The 25,098-nt window shown below is 41.2% G+C and overlaps 1 protein-coding gene across 1 annotated transcript in view; it reads right to left on the reverse strand.

The window, feature by feature from the left end:
- spock1 (SPARC (osteonectin), cwcv and kazal like domains proteoglycan 1) overlaps positions 1 to 25,098 on the reverse strand; it is a gene marked incomplete at both ends in the record, with an annotated part of 83,236 nt that overhangs the window by 32,875 nt on the left and 25,263 nt on the right. Inside the window, one exon of the mRNA XM_079168080.1 lies at positions 10,166 to 10,211. Within this exon, the coding sequence (XP_079024206.1) occupies positions 10,166 to 10,211 (46 nt within the window). The remainder of the gene's footprint in view (positions 1 to 10,165; positions 10,212 to 25,098) is intronic.

Consider the following 25,098-nt stretch of genomic DNA (forward strand, 5'->3'; position numbering starts at 1 on the left):
CTCTTACACACACACCGCAGTACAACATCCAATATGGAAGCAGGCCAGCGGTGGCACAACCTCAGGGCGGGAGCAGAGCAGCCAAACACTGAGGTACAGGGAGTTTGTCATGTCTGTCTGTAGGCTGTGCCATTAACACCCTGCGATGATTAACTCCCAAACACATCCGTGTCCTGTATTTATATTTAACAGGGGTAAGCAACCTTTGGCAGGCATGCCACCATTGGCACGCAGTAGCTCAACCAATGGCATCCGAGCAATAACTGTGCAAGAGTTTGTTGGAAATGTTGAGGAGCCCTCTCAGAAGTAGTTTGATCGCCTTATTCGTCCACCTGCCATACTCTCATTGGCTAATGCTCATTGCCTGGCCGTTTTTATTGCTGAAGATTGGTGCAAAGCTGGTGTAGGGTTAATGCTTTCTACTCAGGTGTTTTCATAATGATGGCGGCCTGCTTATATAGTGCTCTCATATTATTACAATGTCCTAATTTTGAGAGAGAATTTTATATTTTTTTAAACATTGCGATGCACTTTGCCTTTATGGACAAAATTACAGATATGTTGGAGATTTCATTTTTGATGGAATATTAACCTTGTCGATATGGAACACTGATTAACAAGAAAGTAAAATAATGACACCCCTGCAAATGAGATGTATGTGTGTGGAGGTAAAAGTGAACTTTCTTTTTCCAATACGCCCTCTATTCATTATTCTTCCACTCTTTCCTCTTGATCCTCTTTGCCAGACCTTTCTCCTCCTCATTATTGGAGGACTTTCTTATCTCTTGAGTTATCCTCTGTGCAGGCAATCTCTCTCTCGAGTGCTCTCTAGGCCGTGTACATCTTTGCGTCTCCTCCCTCGAGAATCTCCGATGCCACCGTCACTTTCACAAGCTGGCATTTAGCCTGAGGACTTGTGCTAGGATCGCTACCAACGGCTGTCAACTCACATCCTCTGAAGTTTATTTATCCTAATTTACGATGATCACAGGAGGCTCTATTGTCTACGGGGCACAAAGGGCAGAATGAAAACAGACATACAAACACGCACATAGCTTCCCTCTATGTGATCTACTGTTGTGTGTATCTCGCCTTCATAACAGCCTGTTCAGCACCGTTCACAACACTGCAGTCCATTGATTCACGGCTTCATTTTGAGTTTGTTGTTGGTTTTGGCTCCGTCCTTCTGAACTGGAAGTGCAGGGCAGCAACAATCCACTCTACTCACTGTGGCTCCATCTGCTAACATTTACCCTTTATTAATCACCATTTCTCTCGGCACTAGTTCCTCAGGGCCTATTCTTCCGTAACAATTCTTCTTTTGCATCCTAAACAGAAATTGAACTGCTCTGCTGATATGATTGGTTTCATCTGTTCATTAAATTAACAATACTCTCGGTGTGATTGTGTGTACTACCTTCCGGTGCGGTCTCAGCAGGCTCCAGGTATCATTGATTACCATCCGTGTGTGTGACTGGTTAATTCACTGCATTCGCTTGAAATCACTGTAGCGTGTACGTGTGCGTTTCAGCTGATAGTCCCATTTATGTGTTAAGACTCCATACTGCGAGCGCTCACCCCTCTGAAAGAGCGAGATAAGAGCTGAGCCGAGGGTCGTGGATATCGAGGCCCTTTTTATGATGTGGCCAACAAGCCATTAAAATCAGAGCAGTAAACAATGTCTAAAGAACGCCTGGGGAGCGAACTACAAACCCTTAGCACATTAGACTGAAATGAGATATTTCTTCTTGCTCCAGCTCACACTCCATTTAATACACAGACCTGAGGTGCTCGCTGTTGTTTGTTGCCCTATCTGTCTCTTTTCTTATCAGTTTCTCTCTATCTAATTATTTTAGCTTCTCCAGGCGCAGATCAAAGACGGTTATATATGAGCATATATTAAGAAGAAGTGACAAGAGTTTGGGGAGATTAAAGATGGACCGATGAGGGATGGGAGCAGACAGACGGCATGTCTTCACAGAGGCCGAGGCTCAGTCAGTTGGAGAAATAGCTGATGAAATACACAACGACGAACACTCTGCTGGGAAAACACAATGTCACGTCTAATCAGGCTGATTGGCAATTTGGAAGCTCCAGATTTTCGAGGCTTTTGTTTGTGGATGCAACTGCCAAGCCAGAGAGCATCACAAATGGCTTCCGTTTCCGCTGCCAACATGGTTCCCATGGCAACCAGTTATTCACTACCTAATCTAATTAGGCAAACAGACAACACCTGAACATTGTGAACCTAACTTGTATTGTCTTCTCACTGTCTTTGTCTGTATTGTGTCTTCTGAGCATTGGTTGCCAGTTTGACTCTCCTGTGCTCCTCTGGACCGGCTGTGATAATGGGGCATCGCCTGCCATTTGTAATCCTCCCTTTGACTCCGCGTCTCCATATAATGTATTGCAATCACAGCCTCACAAAAGTGTTGGGCATGCCCATAGACAATAGCCGAGAATTAAATAGCCAGAATACTGATTCTAACATTGCTGCCAACGACTCTTTCTCTCCTCTTGTCTCTCTGTGCCTGTGCTGGGGCTTTCAGGGCAGCTCTGTAATGGTTACAGATGGGACAGAGCAGAAAATAATGCAGATGTAGACAACCATTATTAAATAAAAATTCGTAGTTTGACTCTAGAAGAATCCTGAGCCGACCTGGTGGACACGTGGCAGTAACGTGGTGCAGCATTAAGTGTGATTACGTGGCTGCAAAGCAGTTGGTTCTGATTGTATCACAGCTCCGTAAAAGAAGTAAAAACTGTTAAATGGCAGAAAGTGTAGCTAGTCAACAGTGAACTTCAGCTTGTATTGTATTAAGATTGTTTGACAGTATTTTTTGCCTCCTTGTAAATGGGAAAATTTAAAGTAAATGTCAGGGCATGGCTGACATTATAATGACTACAAGGCATCCGCTCTCACTCCAGATTGCTGTAGTCAGTCACAGGTGGGTGGAGAGTGAAATCAACAACCGTAGTGTGAGTGTGTGTGTGTGTGTAATTGTGTTTATGAGCTCACTGTGTGTTTTGTACAAACAAATAAATCTAACGTGGGTGTGTGCGCTCATATCCCTTCGTCTGCTTATACACATTTTTTGCCTCAACGATGAAAGTCATTTTGAGATCTTGAAATAAATATAAAAATCTTGTGGTTTTCCACCAGCAGTTTACTGAAATGTAAAAATAAAATAAAAGATGAGAAGAAGCTGTTTACTTAAAATTGTACTGCCTTCATGAGGCCCGACTCTTACCTGAACTTAGAAAAAGTAGTTTGACAAGTTTATCTTGACACAAGGTCCTCTGACTAGGTTTGTCTGAAGCGTTCAGCTACATCTCAAAATCTGTTCAGATGCCATTAAAGCTGGATCACAGAAAGGTAACTGAGCAATCTTCATTTCCTTTGTAAGGTCCAGCAAAAGCAAGTAAAGCCTTGTGTTTGTAATGTATTTTAAATGATAAATGACATAATTTTACTTAACCCTATGTCATGTTTTTAACTATATAAGTTTAGGTAAGCCAGTATTTATATTTAAAAACTATATATCATTCAATATTTCATAATTCAGCAGCCTATAACAGGTGCATTGTGCAAGCTCTAGTCAATTGCTAAAACAAATAAAGGGGCAGCATTTCACCTGCACTACTGGATCCAAACAATTTACATTTACAGTCATCTTAAAGTCATCTTTATGTTCACTGTGCCACTAACAGGGGGCTCTACGGTCTGTGCATGTTTTGACAGTTTGTTTATTGGCTTAAATCCAAAGTAGCAAAAAGACTTTGCATTTCGTCTTCCTCGTCACCAGGAGACTATTTCACTGGGAAGAGAGCGCGAGGTAGCTCCTGCAAAATGTCTCTCATTGGTCCTGGGTATGCTTTGGGCATTGAATTGGTTCTCCACGAACATGAAGCCCTGATCTGAGTAGCATATGTCTCTTTAGTCCACCCACGGAGCGAGCTGGGCTGACTGGGACACGGGCCAGTGTCACCCACACACACCTACCTCCTTACAGAGCTATTGTACACATCATGTACACGAGGCCTAACAGGTTAACCATCCATGACTGGAAACAAGTTCCTTTAGCCAAGGATTCTTCAGTCTGTCCTCATGCATAATGAAGACAAGAAGGGTTGTCACATTTAAAGCTGGGGTCGGCAACGTTTGAGAAACTAGTAAGAGTAAGCTGGATTTTAAAATTATCCAACTGAGAAACCCAGCCCAGTGTTGCCAACTCTTTTCTAATGAAAGCTAGCAGCTCCAAAAGTCTCTAAATCTAGCGAGAAAGTCGCCAAGTCGGCAACACTGACAGCCGGTCCTTTCAGGCCCCCCTCCAAAGCCCACTCATTCAGACCGAATGAAATGATTATTGCAGCTTATTACAGTCCTGCGACAGGCCACAGCCACTGAATTATTTTCTGTTTTTGTCAGAGCATTTGATCTGTGGAGTTTTTATCGGGATGTAAAGAGAATTTCAACAAATAAAAACTAAAAAAGGTTTCTAAAAGACATTACCTTTCCTAGCTGTCAAATCAAAAGTCAAATCCAAGCAAAGGTTTCATCATATTTTCTTAATTCAGCCAAATACAACGTACAACATATTTTAATTAAATATGTATTAGTCACTGACAGGGCTTGGCTTCAAAACTTGAGTGATGGCAACCACAGAGCCTGTCAGCTCTGTGACCTCTACTGTGAATGTGTGAAGATCCCTACTGAGTTGCTGTGACATGGTCAAATTGTACTTTCTGACGGATGAAGAATGTGTAAGTGGAGCTGGAAGGGACAGCATGTTGGTTCTTATTAACGATTTCCTGCCGGGTAAAAGAAGCTGATGAAAGAAAAAAAGAGAAAATACGAGACTACAATGACACAAGGGGGGGGTGTGATAATTATCACCAAACCTCATCAAATATTCATCAAATATGTTTAAAAACGGCTACAACTAATTCTCGCAGGCTTTTCAGTGCATGTGTGTGTCTGTGTGTGTGTGTGCGTGTGTGTTCACGTCACTGTGGTATGTTGATTCACAGTCACCCATTGTTCATCATTATGTAATTTCCTTCCGATGAACTCAATACTTCAGAAACAATAGAAAACTTGCAGGCGTACGACGTGAAGCGGTGCCGAGAGAGAAATGGCCTGAAAACATGAAGAACAAAAGTGATGAGAGAATTTAGAGGAAGTGAGGATAATGTTGAAAGAACAGTCTGAAGGGAGAGAGAGACCTCTGTAACTGCAGAGATTGAGACACACAGAAGGCAGGGTTGCAGGCACTGTATTGCTGCATGAATATATTTTGTGGGAAGCAGCACTTTATATAAGATTCTGTCGGTTTAGTAAATTGCCTGCCAGAGAAAACAGAGGGAACATTTTGCCTCCACGGCTAAGTTTGTGACTTCTTCAGTCTGTCGAGAAAATTGCACGTGAGGTTTTCTTATGCTCAACATGTGCTCCCATGTTGCTTCATATGACCAATGGATACATGGAGACAACACAGGTAACTGATTTATACCATAAAATGTTCACAAAACAAAATGAATTCACATATGTTGACGGGATCATCTATCTACCCACACTATACTATTTTTAAGCATTACCAGACATCCTACTCTGTTGGTGTTTAAAATGCATTTACAGCATCACTCACATCATACATCGCTTCTACAGCCGTATTGATTGGTGATGGAGCTTCTTAGTGTGCGAAAACTTTCAGAACAAGCTGAAACTTAATAAAAGAACAAATATGGCAAATTACAGCCTTTTTCCAATTTAAAAACAAAACAACCCTTACCATCCCAAGGCAATCATCAAACCTACTGTCAAATGCAGATTACAGAAGTTCCATCAGATCAAAATACACACAACGAAGCACCTTAATCCACGACATCAGCTTCTACTATGCAGAGACCCTGTGTAAAATAAGGCTCTAATGTTGTTACACATTGTTAAGTCTCAGAAGCCATCCATTCTAGCAAAAACACAGTCTGGGAAAACCATACTAGCTACAAACAGAAAACAGAAAACAATTATTTGAAACCAGGCCTGCTGTCACCAGACAAATGCAGGAACCAGGAGTGTATGCAAAGCAATCTTGACGCGTTGATGTTATATCAGTATACTGATGAGAGGGGGGGTAAATGTTCATTTCAGTGAGGCAAAGCAGCCAACTCAAATTCTGTAGGATTAGCATGGATTCGAATGTATGTTTATCCCATCCCCACAGTAAGCTCCACATCAACTGCTGGACCTCATTAATCCTGGAAAAGATTTACCATGGGCGGATTTGATCGCTTGCCGTTCAGTTTCACCAACAAGTAATTTGTGATCCCACTGATTCCATTCATTAGACGCTACAGAGGGAAGCATTAATCGGCAAGTGATTCATCAGGGGACTGGATTCTCCCCCATCAACCTTCCTGCTGCTGATTAGTCTCCAAGGGCGACCAGTGACTCATTAGTCAAACTGAGATCAGCAGGTGGGGACTGATGGCGCTACCGTTTCCACTGTATTGACCAGCAAGTATGTGCTGTGGTCACCCTGGCCATTTCAGTATGATGTTAGTAATCTGACCACACACACACATCAGATTTTATGAGATGACAATATTCTGTACAAAAACAAGTCAGTATTGTAGCTTTATTATGGACAGGGATTCAGGCATCATGCCCCACATTGGATGACTCATATCTAAAAGCTCGTCACGCTGACACTGGCTGGAGTCAAAAGGTGAAGCTAACACGTATGAGTGTGATGCCTACAGTACCAGCTGGGTGAAAACGGAGCTCACTCGAGGCAATTTAAGACACATGAAATCAGCAAATGTTCCCAAAGCAGAACAGATTGATTCTCATCATTTATTCGCTGTCTAATTGTTTTTCTGTCCATTACTCCCAGGTGTGCTGTTTGTGTGGGAGCAACTGCACTGTTAGCAGCTCTGCAGCAGGGGAGCAGTCACATTGCAGCTGAAGTGGATTGCTGCAGCAGAACAAGGCGAAGGAAAAGATTGAGAAAAATGTTTTTTATGCACTCCCATAAAGAGTCTAATTGGCACAAAGCTCCTCTCTGCTTCAACTACACTGAATGTCTCTCTGGAGAAGTGCACAGATGCCATATTCTCAAGAGGACAAGTCACCTCACTATGTCCTGTCAAAGTGTTGCAGTGACTCACACGCATGGAGTGTACCGTGTGGTGTGGGTAGTGTAGAAGCCTTGAAATTTTAGAGAACGAGAGGGCTTTCAGGAATAATTTTAAATAGTTTTCTATATGTAGTAGGTGATGAAGGGAATTCTACTGTGAGCGTCTCCTGCCACTGTTAAAGGAAAACTATAATTAATTGCATCAGGTTCTGATTTCTTATTTTGTAGTTTGTAGCACCAAATGAAATAGTGAAACCATTGGGTTATGGTTAGGGAATGATCGTTCATTGGTTTACAAAAACAACATTGACTGTCCACATGAAGTTCTCTTCTTTCATTCTTTACGCAACTTTTTTATGGGTGCTACACTATGAATGTTTTTCACCCCATATTCGAGTGTGGCTTTTTTGGAACAGCTATAAATTATTTTGTTAGTTCTCGTCTATTCTGACATTTACTTTGGTGCAGAGTTGTCCAGAGTTACAAGAATAAATCCCAAGTTGTAACAAACTGAAGTTTTTCTTCCCCACATAGATATCCCCACAGAAGTACATCAAACTGGAGACTGGAGAGTGACGACTGGTTTGACTGTGTGTGCTGGTGAGAAAAGTGAAGCCAATGCCGAAGTACCTTAAACATGCATTTTCTCTAGTGGCCACCAGGGGGCGACTCATCAGGATGCAAAAAGAAGTCTGATTGTACAGACATCTATGAGAAAAAGGACCCTATACCAATCACTTGATTTATTACCTCACAAAACACTGTAAACATGAGTTCATGGTCTTAATCGCTAGTTTCAAGTCTTCTTCAATACAGCATGATGTTCATTTAGTAAATTATGCTTCCATTTAGAGTAGAATTTACCATAAAGCAGGATATGCTCAGAAAGTGTCTACCTTCTGATTGACAGCTTGCTACCACAGTGTTCTGCAGTTTGGAATCTGTCCGTGTTTTTGTCTTAGAACTTCAACCCTTTCACAGTGTGTTTTCAGTTCATGAAAGTTATTGTAACAAATGGTTCACCTAAAAATGTCTTATTCAGCGTCCGGTTGTGCTTAGCTCCACCCCCCTGCTGTTCTACTTCTTCTGGTTAAATAGAAAACAAGATGGCGACAGCCAAAATGACAAACTCGCGCGTCAAAACGCCAGTCCCCAAACCAATGGGTGACATCACAGTGACTAAAGCTACTTCTATTATACAGAGGTGAAAGTCACAGTCATCTGGGTACGACCAAAGGTTTGGCCTAATTAGTAAACAAACATCCATATAACAGTTTCACAGAAACAATTTATTTTCTGTTAGGCCATCGAGGATCTAAATCAGGCCTCTCTACATTTGCTACAACTGGGTTTTGGCACAGAGGATTTCTCCATAACATTTCATGTATTTAGTCCCTGGTTGAGAGAATGAAGTTCTGTTTACTTTTTGTCTTTAGTTCTCTCTCAGACACAATGATGCACTGAGGCGAGGCTCTTCTCATTAGGCTCAGTTTCCACGAGGAGCTGGCCCAGATAATCCTGCTCAGCAAGTCTTTCCCCGAAGAGTTACAGTTACTGTGCTAGATATGCAAAAAAACAAGCCAGCACCGAACAGAACAAACTCTACGGTAGAAAGATTTAGTTTGTTGTGCTGTTTAGAGAGCTGCATTCCAATCAACCCCTCAAACTGTGTGTGTGTGTGTGTGTGTGTGTGCGTGGGTGTATGTGCGTGGGTGAAACAGTGAGAGTGTGAGCGAGAGTAAGTGAGTGGTTTGCAATAATTGAGTTTAGTCAAGAGTTACTGTGGGTCTAAGAGCATTACACACTTGAGTGTGATTGATAAGTGGACTTGGCATTGTTGGTAAGTCCATAAGCAGTATGCAACTGTGTAAAGTAGCAGCATTTAGCCTTGGAAAAAGACACACAGTCGTGTTTTCATGACTTTTGTGGACTTTACATTGACTCCAAGTCTTCCCCCTACGATGTAATGATTTACTTAATTTCAGGATGTGCATTTTGTCCCCAAAACGAGGGCGAGTCCCAACAATGTGACTGTGTAAACAGGTTTATGTCCCCACAAGATGGGTACAACACGCCCCCACATCACAGTGAAGGACGACTGATGTGAAGCTGACGTAAAACAAGTACAGCACATTCAAGCTTCATTATGTTAACACCGGTGCAAACATTCTTTCAATACATTCTGAAAATGTACAGATTAACTTAGTGTTTTAAACCGCTGTACAGCAGATGGTTTTGCACTACTTTTATTATCTAATGGGAAACAGTAATTGATTTAACCATTGATGTATATGCTATTTTGTTGTACTTAATATACTAGCTACATATGATTTGTACCTTTAGCAGATGGCTGCAATTTCAACATGTAAATGTGCAAAGTCAAAGTTTGTTTGTTTCTGTTGAGCCGATCATATTACAATGTACATAATATAAAGACATTTCAGTTATTTGCACCTGAATGGGAGTGAATGAGCGTTATAGGATATGTGATATGTAAAGTATCCTCAGCTGTGGCACATGCTTTTAAAGGCTGCTTCAATTAACTTGAAAGAAACCAAAAATGTGAAAAATGAGCAGTCCCCGGTAATGATCACATTAGCCTCTGTGTGTGGAATCCATTTTTTTACTGGCTCAAGAACAATGACCCTCTTGACTTAACGGAGGATAAGTGCATTACAGGAAGAGACTAAATGAAGATTCCTACCGACACATCGTACCAGCATTTTGTCATCACAATCATACTTCTGGCAGTACTTTTTTTTGGTAATTTAACAAATGAATGTCAAACCTCTCATTGCATCAGTGACCTCGTGTTGTTTAGATTGTTGTCACAGTCTTAACAAGCCAATTTGTCTGATTTCCTCATTTAGATCACGACGTACTGATCACATAAAACAAGTATGATCAAGCATTCAATGCCAACTACAGACACAATTTGGTCAGAAGTCAAAGTATTGATGTTTGATATTCCATACACAGTATGCATTAATATAAACATTATATCACACACAAACAGCAGGACTCACCTTGGTCCAGAGACTTGGCAGGAGCCCAGCTTTTGAAGTAGTCATCCTGAGTGGAAACACAACACAAGAAACTTGGTTATTAAAAAAACAACTCCGTGTCGAGAATATCATTGAATTATGTTGCAGACCAGAGAGAGAAAAGCCCAAATACTAAACCAAACTACTGAGAAAGCCTGTCTTCATTATTCTCTCCTTTTGTTCTTTCATACTTGTGTTGAGTAAAAGTAAATGAATGCAGTAACGAAGAAGAAGAGGCTTGTTTGGACGTTTAAAAATAGTACACAAATATCCAGAGAAACCTGCAGGAGACACACTGGGGAGTAAAGAATGTTACATGCTCTAGTAAATAATGGGTTTAACGAGGACAAAGACCTTTAATGTCAAGGTCGAAATAAACTTCTGCTCTGAAAAAAACAGTTCAGAATAAAGTGTTGTTGTTGAGAGGAGAAGAAGGAAGGATTTCGGGGAGGTAGTGTTACATTTTAGCTGCTGGGATGTTCTCAAATCATACTGAAAGAAGTGCACATTGTTCTTATTGTTCAGAGTAGTCCTACAGTCATGGAGAAAGCCTCTTCAGTTTAAATTATTAAAACAGAAAATAATCGGCTTGTCTCTGCTAAACTCAGTTGAGAAGAGGTTTGGATTCGTTAAGCCAAATACACTTTGATTCAATGGCTCCATTCACACTGGATTCCCTGCCCAGCGAGAGACATCTCTTATTGAGAGGAGCAATTAAAAAGGCCCATTATGAAAAGAGCCACGGCTGAAACATTGTTATTTAGTGTTACATGCATATCACATATAGGTGTAACACAGATTGGTTATTAGTCTCTGAATCAACGTAGGTTTGATACAGACAGATGCAGGCGTCTAGGTGGTGTGTTTTCAGTTTGCGATGCAGTGGGAGCCCCTGGTGAGAGTAGCAGCAGCAAAAGCAGTTGTGCATTCCAATAGACCCCTCTGTTATGTGAACAGGTTGATGCTCAGGAAGATCAGCTGATGATCAGCTGATCTGCGGGGTGTAAATGACTTCACAGTTCCTGACTGAACCTTCACTGTGAGCGCCATAAGCGAGCTATTTGCATTTAAAGGCGCTATGAAAGGTTCATAACACACTATAATGTAGTTGTAAGCAGATATAAGGACAATTGAAGGATTTTTTCAATGTACTCATAGCTTCGGCTATGAAGACTTTTAAAATGATTACAACAGTTTTACTATACTGTCATACTAAACACATATATATGCCCACAACCACATTATAGTGCATTATCAACCATTTTTAAAATGATGTATACCGCTTATAAATGCTAAATAGAGGGGGATGAAATGTTACAGAATGAGATTTGCACTGAATGTAGTCTAAAGTGCTTTATTTGCAACATGAGCGACACACACACACACACACACGCCCACACACACACACGCCCACACACAGCGGTGCTGTCTGCATCTTAAGTAGTGCCCAGAGCAAGGCATATGTGTGTCAGCAGGGTGTGAGCCTGTGTCAGGGACAATATGACAGTGACCGGGGCAAAGAAAACCTGCTGGGTTTGAAAGCGGGATCTCTCTCTCTCTCGCTCCTTTATTATTAAACTAAATGAGCATGAGGTCTCCAAACAGCAATCAGAGTAAACCAGATTATAACGCAATGTAAAGAAAGCTTTTTGGAACATTGGAAAGACGGAAAAAACGCCAGCAGATTAGAATACATATCTAAAAAGGAAACCAAAAGAAACCAGAATATGTGGTCACTGTTTGAGAGAGAGAGAGAGAGACGGGAGGGGGGTGTGGGGGGCTAAATTAGGCAGTCATAGGAAACAGTCCACAGAAAATGGAGAGTGGACCTACTCATCCAGTCCTTGCTCTATAAATGACAACTTCCGACATTTGAGCCAAAACAAAAAGATGAAACCTAATTAGCTTCTCCCTTAGGTCCTTACTTCACTCATGTTCTCACTTCACTTTTCTCCTATGTGATGTCCATCTCCCCCACTGTGTCTCCATTATCAAGTTATCATTCATGGCTGTTAGCGTGCAAGTAAGATGTTACTGTGGCAAAAGTCCTTCCTGTGATTCTCTCTGTATTGCTACTATGTACACTCCATTGTGAGAAAAAAGATAACAGTTAAAATGTTGCAGGAAAAATAATCTGTATATAAGGCCCTAATAGCTCATTAAACTGTTCTGCGTAGGGAATAACTTTTTTATCCTTTATTTGCTTCAAGGTAATGCATTTGCACATTCCAACATATCCGGTCTGTACGTGCAAAAAGGCAAAAATACTGAATAGATGATTTAAAAAACAACATTTCAGCGTCAAGTAATATTCAATATGTGAAGTTCAATAAAATAGACTTCATCCTTTTTAACCAAGGTATGAATTACAGGTCAAGGCGGTAATTGATGCAGACATAATGCCGAAACATCGTAATTGTAATAGTCTTTTTGAGAGCATCAATACAGAGCGCAGGCTCCCTTTTCTCTTGAGCTTGTTTTCAAACTTTATATTTTTGCTCACAGCTAATAGGAAATTGATCACACAAAATCATAAAACATTGTGTAGAGAAAAACAAACAAAGGAGTCTTATAATCACTGTGTGGACAAAACTCTTCCAAGATTTAGTGGAAAACCTCAAAAGGAAAATGTAGCATATTAATGCACAGTTTAAAAAGGATGGGCAACGATCAATATGGGTGCGATGTGCAGGTATCTGCATACTTTTGGCCGTGTTTGCTTGAAAGTATGAAACCTACCAAACCTCTACAGCAACATTTTGATATGCTGAACTATACCACGTTATGGCTGACCAGCCACCCAACCTGCTGTGCATTTAAATCAGCAACACCTCTCCAGCTCGGCAACAATGTCCTAAAGCAAGTGCCAGCCAAACACTACAATGTGGCCTCCAGGAAGGTGCTGCAGTGATTTTTTTAAATGGTATTATCAAATCACAAACACAATGGATTTACTTACCTCCGCTTCCTTTAAATGATTGCAGAGGAGAGAGGCATAGAAGGGAGAGAGGAGGGAAAGAAAGAAAGGTCAGTGATAATGGTAAAGTATGCTTTGTCTATCAGCTCTATTACAACCCTGTGTTACTCATTCTGAATACTGAGCTCAACTCCAGAGATTCCTTTAATAGAAATCTGATTCTGAAGGCGGTAGAATACTAAAGGATGCGCACAAACACGCACACACACACACACACACACATACACACACACTCGCTCGCAGCCTTATGAGATAGCCTTATTTGATGTGGCATGTAATTTGAAACACATCGAGGGCAAATTGTACAGGCTTAGTTGAGGCACGGCATAAAGAGAGAGGGGAGGAAGAAAGAGGGAGAGGCAGGGGAGGAAGAAAGAGGGAGAGGCAGGGGAGTTGTGCATAAATAGAGGCAAGAGGAAAAATAGGGAATGGGAATTTAGTGCCTTTTTATTTTTGCCAGAATATTGTGGAGAGGAGAGGGTTAAAGGTATTCCTCATCTGAATATAGGATTGAGATTGTTGTATGTTCTTCCCTTACAAGTACAACTACTTCAAACTTGACATACGTGAAGAATCTCGTTTTCTGTCATCTATTTTACCACATCAAAAAGTACATTTCCTTACTAATTAATCTTTATTTGAAGAATATACATTTTGATGAACCAACATCTTGGCAACTGGCGTTGTTATTCCGCATAACTAAATGTGGCAGTATCTAAATTTAATAATGTCGAAAGAATCTCAACTGAAGCTTCCAAGTTTAGCAGAATAGCAGTAACTGATCTATAGTGCACAGTCTAAAGAGCATGGTGCAAGTGCATTTAGGGCGTTTCCAACTCTATTTTTGCCCGTTAAACAGCACATAATCTGGGTGCCAAGTATGGCGAAAGGGGCAAAAGGTTTGTTTTAGTCCCTTAATCATAGGTGTGTTGTGGGCGTAACATGAATTAAACCAATCAGAGTCTTACCCCCCCATTTCTTTAAAAAGAAACTGGTGCGCCTACACCTGTCGCATTGCTATTTCAATGGAGGATTCTGCAAATTGACGAGCAGTTTTCTGCAGTGAAAATGTTTCTGAACGCTGACAAATATTGATTGAAGCTGAATATATTGTTTGATAAAAACATGATCTGACTTTTGGAAAAGATTGCATCCATCTTCTTTCAGTCAATTTGACTTCCGGACTTTAAAAAGCTCTGGACTTGGTGGAGATGTTTGGATCAGGAATCTGAAAAAATCCTGGGCATCCATCACTGGGATCTAATTCTCAAGTAGTATTCTACTAAGAACACTAGTGTGGCCTAAGTTTGATCTGCAAAACCAAGAAGTTGCGCAGCATTCAAATGTTGATTTAGAATTTGAACGTCAACGTTAAGAATGAAGCTTCCAACTATAGTTTCTGGTACTGATTAGGAGGGCACTGTGTTCTCTTGCTGTCCGTTGTTCCATCTGGACAACTGGCAACATGTTGGCATTTTCTGCTGAGTTCATTTCGACCTGCAGCTTCAAACATGTTGTGTATAAAGAGAGAGTGTTTCATCTGTTATCATTAGATAACAGCATTTACTGTGTCCAGCAGAGCACTGCAGCTGAGGTGCTGCTGCCTGAGGTGTCCTTGCACTGCTTTCTTTACTAGCTGGTGCTACTTGAAGCTGGGGAAGGCAGTTTATTTAGAAATGAACTGTGATTGGCCAACGTCTCCTGTCACACGCCACAAGCAAGAGGAGGTGCAGGAGTCCACTTGAATTACAACATACTGAATGGTTAATATGGAATCTTTGCCTAACGATTTGCCCAGCTTTGAGGTTCGCGGTTGCTCTTATTATTCTATATAAGTCTCAGGTATGACCTTTCCTTTAATGGTGCCCCCATTAATGGTGCACTCATGTCAAAAGCACTAACTGGCTGTTGAGCTGGCTGCACTATTGTCCCACCGTCATTCAAATCTTAAAAAGCCATTAGAAGGAGATAAAACGGTGTTGTTATGATCATATCATCTTTGTTGGAGGTGGTGCAGGAATTTCCAGCAGTGAGCTTCACATTGAGGGAAGTCTTTCAACCGTGTCCATTTAAAGTTGCTAACACTCAGGAGCTTGTTGGCAAACAAAAATGGAACCGCTTGATTAATTTTTTTTTAGGGTTTAATTAAAATGTAGCACAACAGCTGTCAGCGAAAATGGAATTCTTTTATTATAAAATGGTACATGATGCAGTTAATTTTAGCAGGGCCACCATTTTAATTATGGTTGATTGAGTGCATGTCTGTGTTGAAACATCTTCATGTCCCAGTGAGTAGTTCCATTAGACAATGTTGTTTAGCAGCTATATAATCAAGTTAAAGTTGGCTGCAGTGTTCAGACAGTCTCCCCAGAGCAAGAGAAGGGTCAGACATGTCAATGAGGAAATGTAGAAGGAAAAGAGCAGACACGACTTGGTGAAAACTATAAATTAGCATATATGGTATAATTGGCAATATGGTTACTTGGCTGTGTTGTGCTCATTGTGAACCCGAGTTTATAGTGTCTAAGTCGGACTCTCTGTCACAACCAGCCAGCTCCTGCTCTTCATTCTGTTGTCTGCTTGTTTTTTCCCTGCCACTATACTATCGCTCCTGTCATTCCAGATCCAGCCACTCCCTCCTTCTCTGCAGTAACCCCTTTCCCGCAATTCCCATCACCCGACCGTCCACGCTAACCTGTTCACCTGTTTCCCATTTCCCTTATCAGCCTAGCAGTATATCTATACCGGCCCATTTCCACACATTCCCTGCCAGATTGTCACATTTGAGACTATATATATTCCAGTCCCAGAAACCTGGATATGCAAGCTGGAGAACTACTGTGGTAGACAAACACCTTATCCAGTTTAAGGTATCTTAGTTGGAACTGAAATGACAAACTTGCTGGATATGAAACAGTAAAAAACAAACCTGAACTAACATTGAGAAAGTTGGATACTTTCAGAATTAAAAGGAGATTGATAACAGGATTCCTCTATGTTCAGTGTAAACAACATATCCAAAATATGACTCAAAACAGACATACTAGCACGCATGTAAATGTCCCCATTATTTGCACTGCAGCAAAATGTCGCTTTGTCAAAAGTGGGCTGTTAAAGCTGAATGCACAAATAACCGGTGTTTTCATTTAACTTTGAGGACAGTTTCACTTCTGCGATGACCTCTACACGTTTGTCATTCTGTCTCCTTGGTCTCCAGCAGGTCTGTTCATTTTTTTTTCCCTTTTCCAGTTAAAAGTGATGGGCCTGAGATCTCATCTGATAGCAGATCCCCGAGGAAGTCCAGTAAAGGGTAGAGAAGGAACAGACTTGATACACAGGGGAACCAGAGTGGGAATAGCATCAGCGCGATTAGCTTCTCTCAGCAGAAGTACTCTCACTGAACGTGTGTGTGTGTGTGTGTGCGGTTTGCATAAATACTAATACTTGCATTAAAATAAAAATAGGCAAAGCCATGCCCGTAGTGCTGACTGAAGATGTCATAATCGGGATGAGAATGCAAATCTGGCCTCTCGGTGGAATCTAAACAGCCTTAAAAATTTACTGCATACTAAATGCATTTTATTCATGGGTCTGGGACCTTGCCAAATTCCTGTCTCACATCTTTCCCCCATAGTCTCTAATTCATTCCCTCTCCTCATCCTCCTGTACTTTCTTCCTCTGCACCAAGTCCCTGTTGTCCTCCTTAGGCTGCATCCTACTTATAGCCAAACACTGGTCTGGGATCTGATCAGCATCACGTGAAGCTGATACATGAGCTATGTGAGCAGATGGCGGAACAGAGAATCAGATTACTTTATTGTTAGGCCTCTGCAGAAGTGAGGAATGCTGAGTAGGACCAGTGGAGGCAGTTTTGCTTCATCAACAATACTGGAGTGGAAAAATGCTCCCATTCGGAAAAGCAACAAACACGACCAGAGGGAAGAAATAGTACATTTGATGAGCCTGTTCTCACTAGAAACGTTGTCCTCGTTAGTAGGATAATAAATATCTTTGTGCACTGTGTGAATTCAACCAATCAGGGGTCTGTTCATAGAATTAATCACCATACTTTATAACATACTTAATTATTTGACCAAAGCCAACAAAACAGAATCTCAGAATGCAGGACGGTGCTATAAAACAAGATAATCGGTGCTTTATTGACTTGACTTATTCATAGGGGTCGTAGCTTTTTATACAGCATGTTTTATATGGACAAATATGTTGGATCAGTAGTTTGCTACGTTACATGCTATTAACCTTATGACCAGCACTCAAACCCCCAGCAATGGGAGGTCATGATTGTTATCCTTAACTGACTGAATGATGTGAGTATACAGGCGACATTACTGCGGCGGCAGATTCAAACTGAACACATTTACACCACCAGGGAAAGCGGAGATGTTTGATTGATCAACGGGTCCTCCAACTGATGGAAGTCTTTTTAACACTTAAGCTGGCATTACTTGCTATCTCATGATTATAAATAAACAATCTTGCAATCCTTTATTGTAAGCAGAATCTTAACGACCCTTTGGTTATTAGAGGTCCCTTGTCGACCTGTTGTCAGCGAGGATTTAACAGTCTATGCAAACTGTACTAAAAGTTAGTTGTTGTTTTTTGTTTATGACCATTGTTTCAAAAGCATTTGATGACTATGTTGTAAACATGTAATGTAACATGTTTAGCTGGATTTCATAGATACATTGGTAAAAGATAACACTGTGTCTGCTATGAAAGCCTTCAGGACTCTGGGATCCACCGTCTCCCGGGACCTCATAGGACTTCCAACATAGACACCATCAGGAAAAGGTACTTCCTGCACCAGCTCAGGAAGCTCAGCTTGCCTCAGGAGCTGCTGATCCAGTCATTGCAATTATCCAGTCTATTCTCTACACATCCATCACTGTGTGGTTTGGGTCAGCCACCAAACGGGACAGGAATAGACTACAACAGACAGTCAGGACTGCTGCAGTATGACAATTTCTGTGCATGTACTTTGAGAGCAACACAATACCTGTATTTTCTTGGCCATTACAGCCGATTCTGACTCTGAAAAGCAACATCTCTTAAAACCTACAACAGTATCCGTAGCTGAGCTGTGAAATAGACAGGGAAATGGACTGGACAAGAGAATGGAGACGGACACTAAAGCTAAGGGGAAGAGAAGCAAAGTATTGTAAGAGCAAGAAAAGAAGAAGGGCGATGAATGAAGGGATGTCCAGGAACAAGAGAGAGATTGAGGACTAAGCAAGAGGTGGGAAGATGACAAGGAATCAAAGGCAGGGTGGGGGAGGAGAAGGGGTGAGGTGGACGGATAGCGGGGTGAGTGAGGAAGAACAGAGATGGTGGTTTGGTTTCCTCCGGGGCAGCTCCTCCTGAGTCTATCCAGTGTTCCTGTCTACAGCCTCCAGATTGACAGGCAGCATCTCATTGACATGAACAGACAAGTAACACTGAATATTACATGTGGTGCTGAGAAGATACGCACACACACTCACACATGCAGCTGTGTTAGCTACACAAACTGAAATGAATAGTTAGCTTTCTCTCTCTCACACACACACACAATTAAGCTAAAATCAAACTGTCTTATAACAATTAATTCCTTCCAGTCTGTAACGTTACGTAAGGATCTGGCGAACCAATGACAACATTTGTATTCACAGCCAATCCGGCTTCTCTAAACTGAGACAAATGACTTCTTTTCTTTCGGCTTACTTCCCCCCTTGTCCCCTTGGCTTTCTATTTTTATAGCCTCCCTCATTCATCAAGTCTCTTCTCCTATCTACTCCTCGTTTTCAGACTGCTGAAAACATCCCTCAACTGATCCAGAATCTGAACAATGTGGCTCAAAGCCGAACATCAAAAATGTGCTTCCTTTTCACTCTTTCCTCTCTCTTCACGTTAATGAGGGAGAAACCTTCACTAAGCAGCTTGTTATTCAGAATATCTTGCCATCTTCACGCACTTCAGATTTCTTTCTTCTTTCCAATACCCTCTCCAAACTGGCTTCCTTTCCTTTTTCTCCCATTTCCTCTCAATTTCAGGATATTGAACATGAAAATGAATGCTTACAAGAGAAGAGGAGTCGATGGAAAGAAGGAGAGATAGAGTTAGTTTAGCAAAAAAGTGTAGTGAGTAGAGAGGGGGCACCAGGAGGAAAACTAGAGTTTGAAGAAACAAAGAAAAAGGGAAAGACAAAGGAGGAGACTGATAATGGAGCTCTGGGAAACAGCAATCTTTGCACATTCCCTGGTGAGAGAAGATAAAGTTTTAAGCAGAAGAAACTGAGTGAGAAACACATATTGAGCACAAATGGCAGAACGAATATGTGTAGAGACACAGAGTTGGTGGAGATGAATGACGCTTTGGACTAAATTATTGGTTGTCAAAGCTTCCACGGTTATATTTCCATCCACATGTCATGTGATACTTGAAATGATGCAAAGCATCAAATGAATGAGGAGAACTTTTTTGAGGACCATTTGACAACAAAATCACTATCATCTAGAGTGAGTATTGTATGTAGTGTTGCACTTGTTCGTACACATGAGACGTTTTAAACCCTGCTTACGTTCTCACCTGACAACTCGCTGCATGAAGTGAGTGTGAATGTTGACTGTTGTGTTTTGGAAAGTAAATACTGAACGCAGCCACTATTAGTCTTAGTACAGTATTTTCTTCATTGATTATTCTGTTTATAATTTTTCTATTAATCAAACAATCATTTAAAATTGCATTTTGGTGTCAATAACAATGATTTAAAACATAGAAAAGACGCATATTCTCACATTTCAGAAGGTAACGAATCGGGAACCAGCAAATATTTGACATGATAAATGACTTGAACAATGATCAAGCACTATAGCTTGAAGGTTGACTTACTAAATGGATGAACAAATGACTGAGTGACTGTCTAAAGAAGTAAGTCAGAAAGTGACAAGGATAAAGGACAAAAGAGAAAATCTCAGTCACACATCCGAGTTAAACAGAGAATAAAAACAGAGGAGAAGGAGATAAAGGCAGATGGCTGAAGGAAACTGACAAGGCAGAAATAGAAAGTCTAAAACACTTTGCTTGTGATTCAGATTTGTTCTCCTCGCACCTAGTTTAGTGTCATGTGTGTAACTGTTCCCGAGCCACTTTTGGCTGTCAGATCAGCGTTTCTAAACCTTCCAATAGCTGGCCGGCGTGTCGAGGTCAGCCTAGATCTAGATCTAGGGCTGGAGCAGACTGAGGCTGGTGGTCACAGTGTAAGAAATAATAGAGAAGACAGCATATCACTAGATTAGCTTGACACGGCTACAGGTCTGCTGCCTGCAGCCCCTGGCTGTGGGATTGGTTAAGGAAACACAATAGGAAATGTTGTTCCTTGTATTGTTGTCTACTTGACGACAGGTCTGTCAGACTAGTGGACTGTAAATGTGGGTCCTTGATCTGTGAGGTGAGCTCCACCAGCGAGTGTGCAGCGCAATGCTAGATGATGATGAATAGACTCTGCTGGCTGCTAACAGTCTCAGCTCTCACACAGTACTTTCCTGTGGCTGCACTACTTCCTGCTTGGTGTGAAAAACAAAGCCGTAGCCGTTTCCCCTACTCCTGGTAAAAAAAAAAAATACTCAACATTTCAGTTCCCTCCTCACTCTCTGTCGCCTCTAGCTCACAAGATTGTCACCGCTGAGCAGGATATACGTACATCTTTAGAGTGAACGTTAAAAAAATGTTAATAGCTCACCTGCTTCAGCTGTTTTCTGCCTGTGTAAACACTACATTTAAAACGCCCAGAGTTGAATAATCTCTGTGAAAGCGAAAGTGAGATTTGGAAAAAAAAGAGCGGAAATTACAGAGAAAGAAAATGTGGGCCAGCATCTCTTTTTCTCTTTCTGCTTTCTAACTGGTCGCTAGATCTTCAATTTGTTGCATTAAATGGAACCTAGGCAGATAAAAAAGATACATTGGCTGTAATTGAATCCATATATTTGCATTGATGAGCTGCGAGACGGCTCCAGAATGGAGATACATGAAAAAACAGAAGCGTAAGGCACAATAAAATGAGGGCAAAGGATGCAAAACAGACTTAATATATTCATATGGCAACTATGATTTTCTCTCTGTGTGTCCCTCTGCAAGAGACTTAGTACCCTAAACAGATCCATTCTCACTGTGAAATTGTATGAAAAAAGAAGAAAATTATGCAAAAACAGTGTGAAAGGAACCATGATAGCGGGCTTACAGCTGAGTATTGTGGGCCGCTCTTGTTCTACTTCACACACACAGAACTCAAATGATCTAAATACGGTCTGCTAACTTCCTGTACAACACTATCCTATCTTTTTTAATACCACCCTATCTGACAGAATCCCTCCGCTGCTGACGGTATCCCCCGTTGATAGTGCAGCCGTGGCGACGGGCCAAGTGTTAAGACAATCATACACAGGCTCTGTTATCTGTCCGCTCCACTGGGGAAACAAGGGAAGCGCTTAGGAGGACGGGGAGATACATGTCCTGTCTTTACTCCAGGTGCATTAGTCTGCTCTGGTTAATCGTCCACCTCAGTAAGTTTGTAGGTTTCCTCCACCCTCAGCCTGTCGGAGCTGTCCTGCCCTCCACACTTCCCTTTTCCCCCACAATCTCTTCTTCCGTTGCCTTCATTGTTCTCTGAAACTTTCTTTCTTTCTTTCTCATTGTTTGCCTGCCTGTTGACAGTATAGAACGTTCAAAGGAAGTCTGGGGAAAGAAGCTCTCGTCTTACAGTGGGTGTGTGTGTGTGTGTTAATGTGCATGTGTCCTTGTACTGATGCATAGTCTCTGAGGCTTTGTCCAATTAAATGCAAACCAAATGAATGCAGACAAAACATTCAAAGCAGGCCCCCAGGCTCACAAACTTTTTACAAAGTGTTTTTTCATGTTTGCTGTATGTGAACATTTGTCCCTTTGTCACTTTGTCACTGGAAAAACTGTAGTCTATTTTTTTCACCATGTGGGTTCTTCTGGAGGTCACCCAAATTGTTTTACAGTAAAAGCTGAGCTCATCTATAATCCAAACCGTGAGTACATCTTCCGCTTTACTGGTCCATGTACAAAGGCAGCGATATATTGTTTGAGCTTCTAGTTTTCTTCATGAAAAGAGAGCCTGACGTGATTGCAGGCCAACGCAAGAACAAAAATGTTAATATCCGTGTTGAATGTAAAAATGCTGCTGAGAGGATTTTTAACACTTTTCTTTACAGATGAATCTGCAGAACATTTTCTCAATTAATCATATTTTACTCAAAGGGATGTTTGATACATATATTTTTAACAGCCAAAGATATTCAATTTTCTATAATGGGAGACATGGGAGCTCATTCCCGCTCTGGCAGGTTTATTCACATCCTTTATTGGCCATTTTTGACCATCTCATTGGTATGGTAAAGAAATAGACTGTACACGCATTTACTTTTAGGATAACAACTAGTCTAGAAACATACCCCCAAAAAACTGAACAGAAAACATTGTTCTTTCAAAAATAAGCTTCATTCACCTTGAATTTTGGTCTGTATACAATTTGTTGAGATCAAATGTTTTATATTGATAGTGCATTCGGCTTAACTCAACAACTTTCAAATTACACTTGCACTTCTATTTGATGTCTATATGACCAATCAGCGCGTATATTTGATGTCAGACACAATCAAACTGCAGGGCAGAAACAATAACAAGGTTTTGCTGTGTTTGGGGAAGTAGTCTCATCACCATGAATTCATTTGCAGCCAGAAAATGTGAACAGGAATAGTGTAAACCTGCTTAGAATTCAATATGTATCACCTTAGGGTGCATCAGGGACAATGAAACGTCAGGATCACACACACACACACACACACACACACACACACACACACACACCCACACACACACACACTGATAGACAAATAATATGGATGTTTTTAGACAAACAAAGCACTGCTGCCGCTTGAGGGAAGGAAAGAGGATTTTAAGCAGGACAGCCTCTTCACTGTTACACCCACAGTCTTATAAACACAACAGTGAAACAACAACATGCATTACGTCTGATCAACGTTAGTTATAAAGATTACCAAGACTAAGCACTGACACCACACACACACACACACAGATACACACCACTCCCAACCACACACAGAGCAGCCAGGAGCTAATTTCACACCACCTAAAAGGCTTAGTCAGGAACAGAGTCAGTGAAACAAAGAGAAAAGAGGGAGTGGTGCTGATGTAGGAAAATGAGGAGGAGAAAGGATTGGAAAGGTGAATGCAAGATGCAAGCCCGACGAGGAGGAAAGAAGAAGAGCATAAGGGAGGAAGATGAAGCAAACATGGTGTCTGATTTAAGACGTTGCAGCAGAGAACTGCAACTTCAGGTTAGCTGCAGCTGAGAGACGGCTTTATCTAAACAAGTGCACTCCGTCAAAACTAAAGCCGACACAAACAATGCCCCAGATCCTAGTCATACTTCAAGATGAATAATACAGATATTGTTCTGTCAACACTGTTCAACGCACAATTCCATCATGTTTTGTTACATTTCAGCTTAGTTAGTAAAAGTAGGTGGAACTTAAGTTTTATATATACAGTACAAACACACACACACACACACAAATATAGACATGACATTAAACAAATCACCAGGATTACAAAAGCCTATCTTTGATAACAGAGTAAGGATACAGTGTGATATGTAAATGATCCATCAGAGTGGACTTAATGAGGATAAACAAACACACATAATTGTCAATTAATTCGTTAAAATTAAGTAATCATCACTTAATTATTAAAACATTAAAAGCATGACATAGAGAAAAAAGTAATTCCCCTTTTCATGGACTAAAGGTAGCAATGTACTAGAAATGAAAAGGTCTTTACAGTGTAAACAGAGGACACAAAGGGACACATGAACCCAGATAGTGTTAGACCTCTTACAGTCTGAGCAGTCTGATCTGTTTGATCTGTTTCCAGGGATCAGATCTCCACAACCACAAAACCCATTTCACCACACACAATAACCCCTTACATCCATTAGCAGTGGACAGGGCTGGGTATCAAACCTCTGGTTTATTTCTTCTTCGATGAGATAGCTCCTGATTTAACATTTTAAGATAAGTATTATTTTGGTATCGTAACCAAATTTCAGAAGCCGTACTGGAAACAGTATTTCAAACAAAACCCAGCCAACCGATGGGCGGAGAGGATGGGACCTGCCTGACCAATTGAACTTAACTGAACCTTTTCGCACGTTGGATCAGAGCACCACACAGCCAAACACATACATTGCCTTCTTCAGACACAGCATGGAGAGAGACAGGCAGAACCACATACACACATACACACACACACACACAGAGAAATTGCTGTGTTTTCCTCATCACCTCCATCAGTCTAACCTGCTATTCTCTCTCTCTCTCTCTCTCTCTCTCTCTCTCTCTCTCTCTCTCTCTCCCGCTTCTCAACAAACAAGCAGAACCAGGTCCCTAACAAGCCCACATGGGGATTGGCCTTTCCAAGTCCCATCTCGGCACTGATTGGCTAAAGGATGTGTCTTCACTCTGCAGGGGTTATACGATGATGTAGTGCAATTACTATAGTCTTTACTGTTTTGTTTTGGTGCACAACCTCAATGCTGCTACCTCATTGTAGTAATTGTATTGGGAGGGGGCATCCTATTACTTTTACTCCGATCTGAGTCATGTCTGAAATGGCACACAGAAAGGTCTTTCCTCTTTATTCTGAGCTAACAAAAACAAAATCTAATTTAATGAGCCCTCCAGGGAGAAGCACCCCTCCCATTGCTTTCATTGGTCGATAGGAGCCTTATTTTACCCGGCAGAGGTGAGACCGGGATTTGCAACCGTTCCTGATCATACTCTATTTTTTGTTCATCTGTTTGTGATGATGCATATTAGTCAGAAAGCATTGAGTTATA

The sequence above is a fragment of the Pholis gunnellus genome, assembly GCF_910591455.1.
Source record: "Pholis gunnellus genome assembly, chromosome: 10".
NCBI classification, from domain to species: Eukaryota; Metazoa; Chordata; class Actinopteri; order Perciformes; family Pholidae; genus Pholis; species Pholis gunnellus.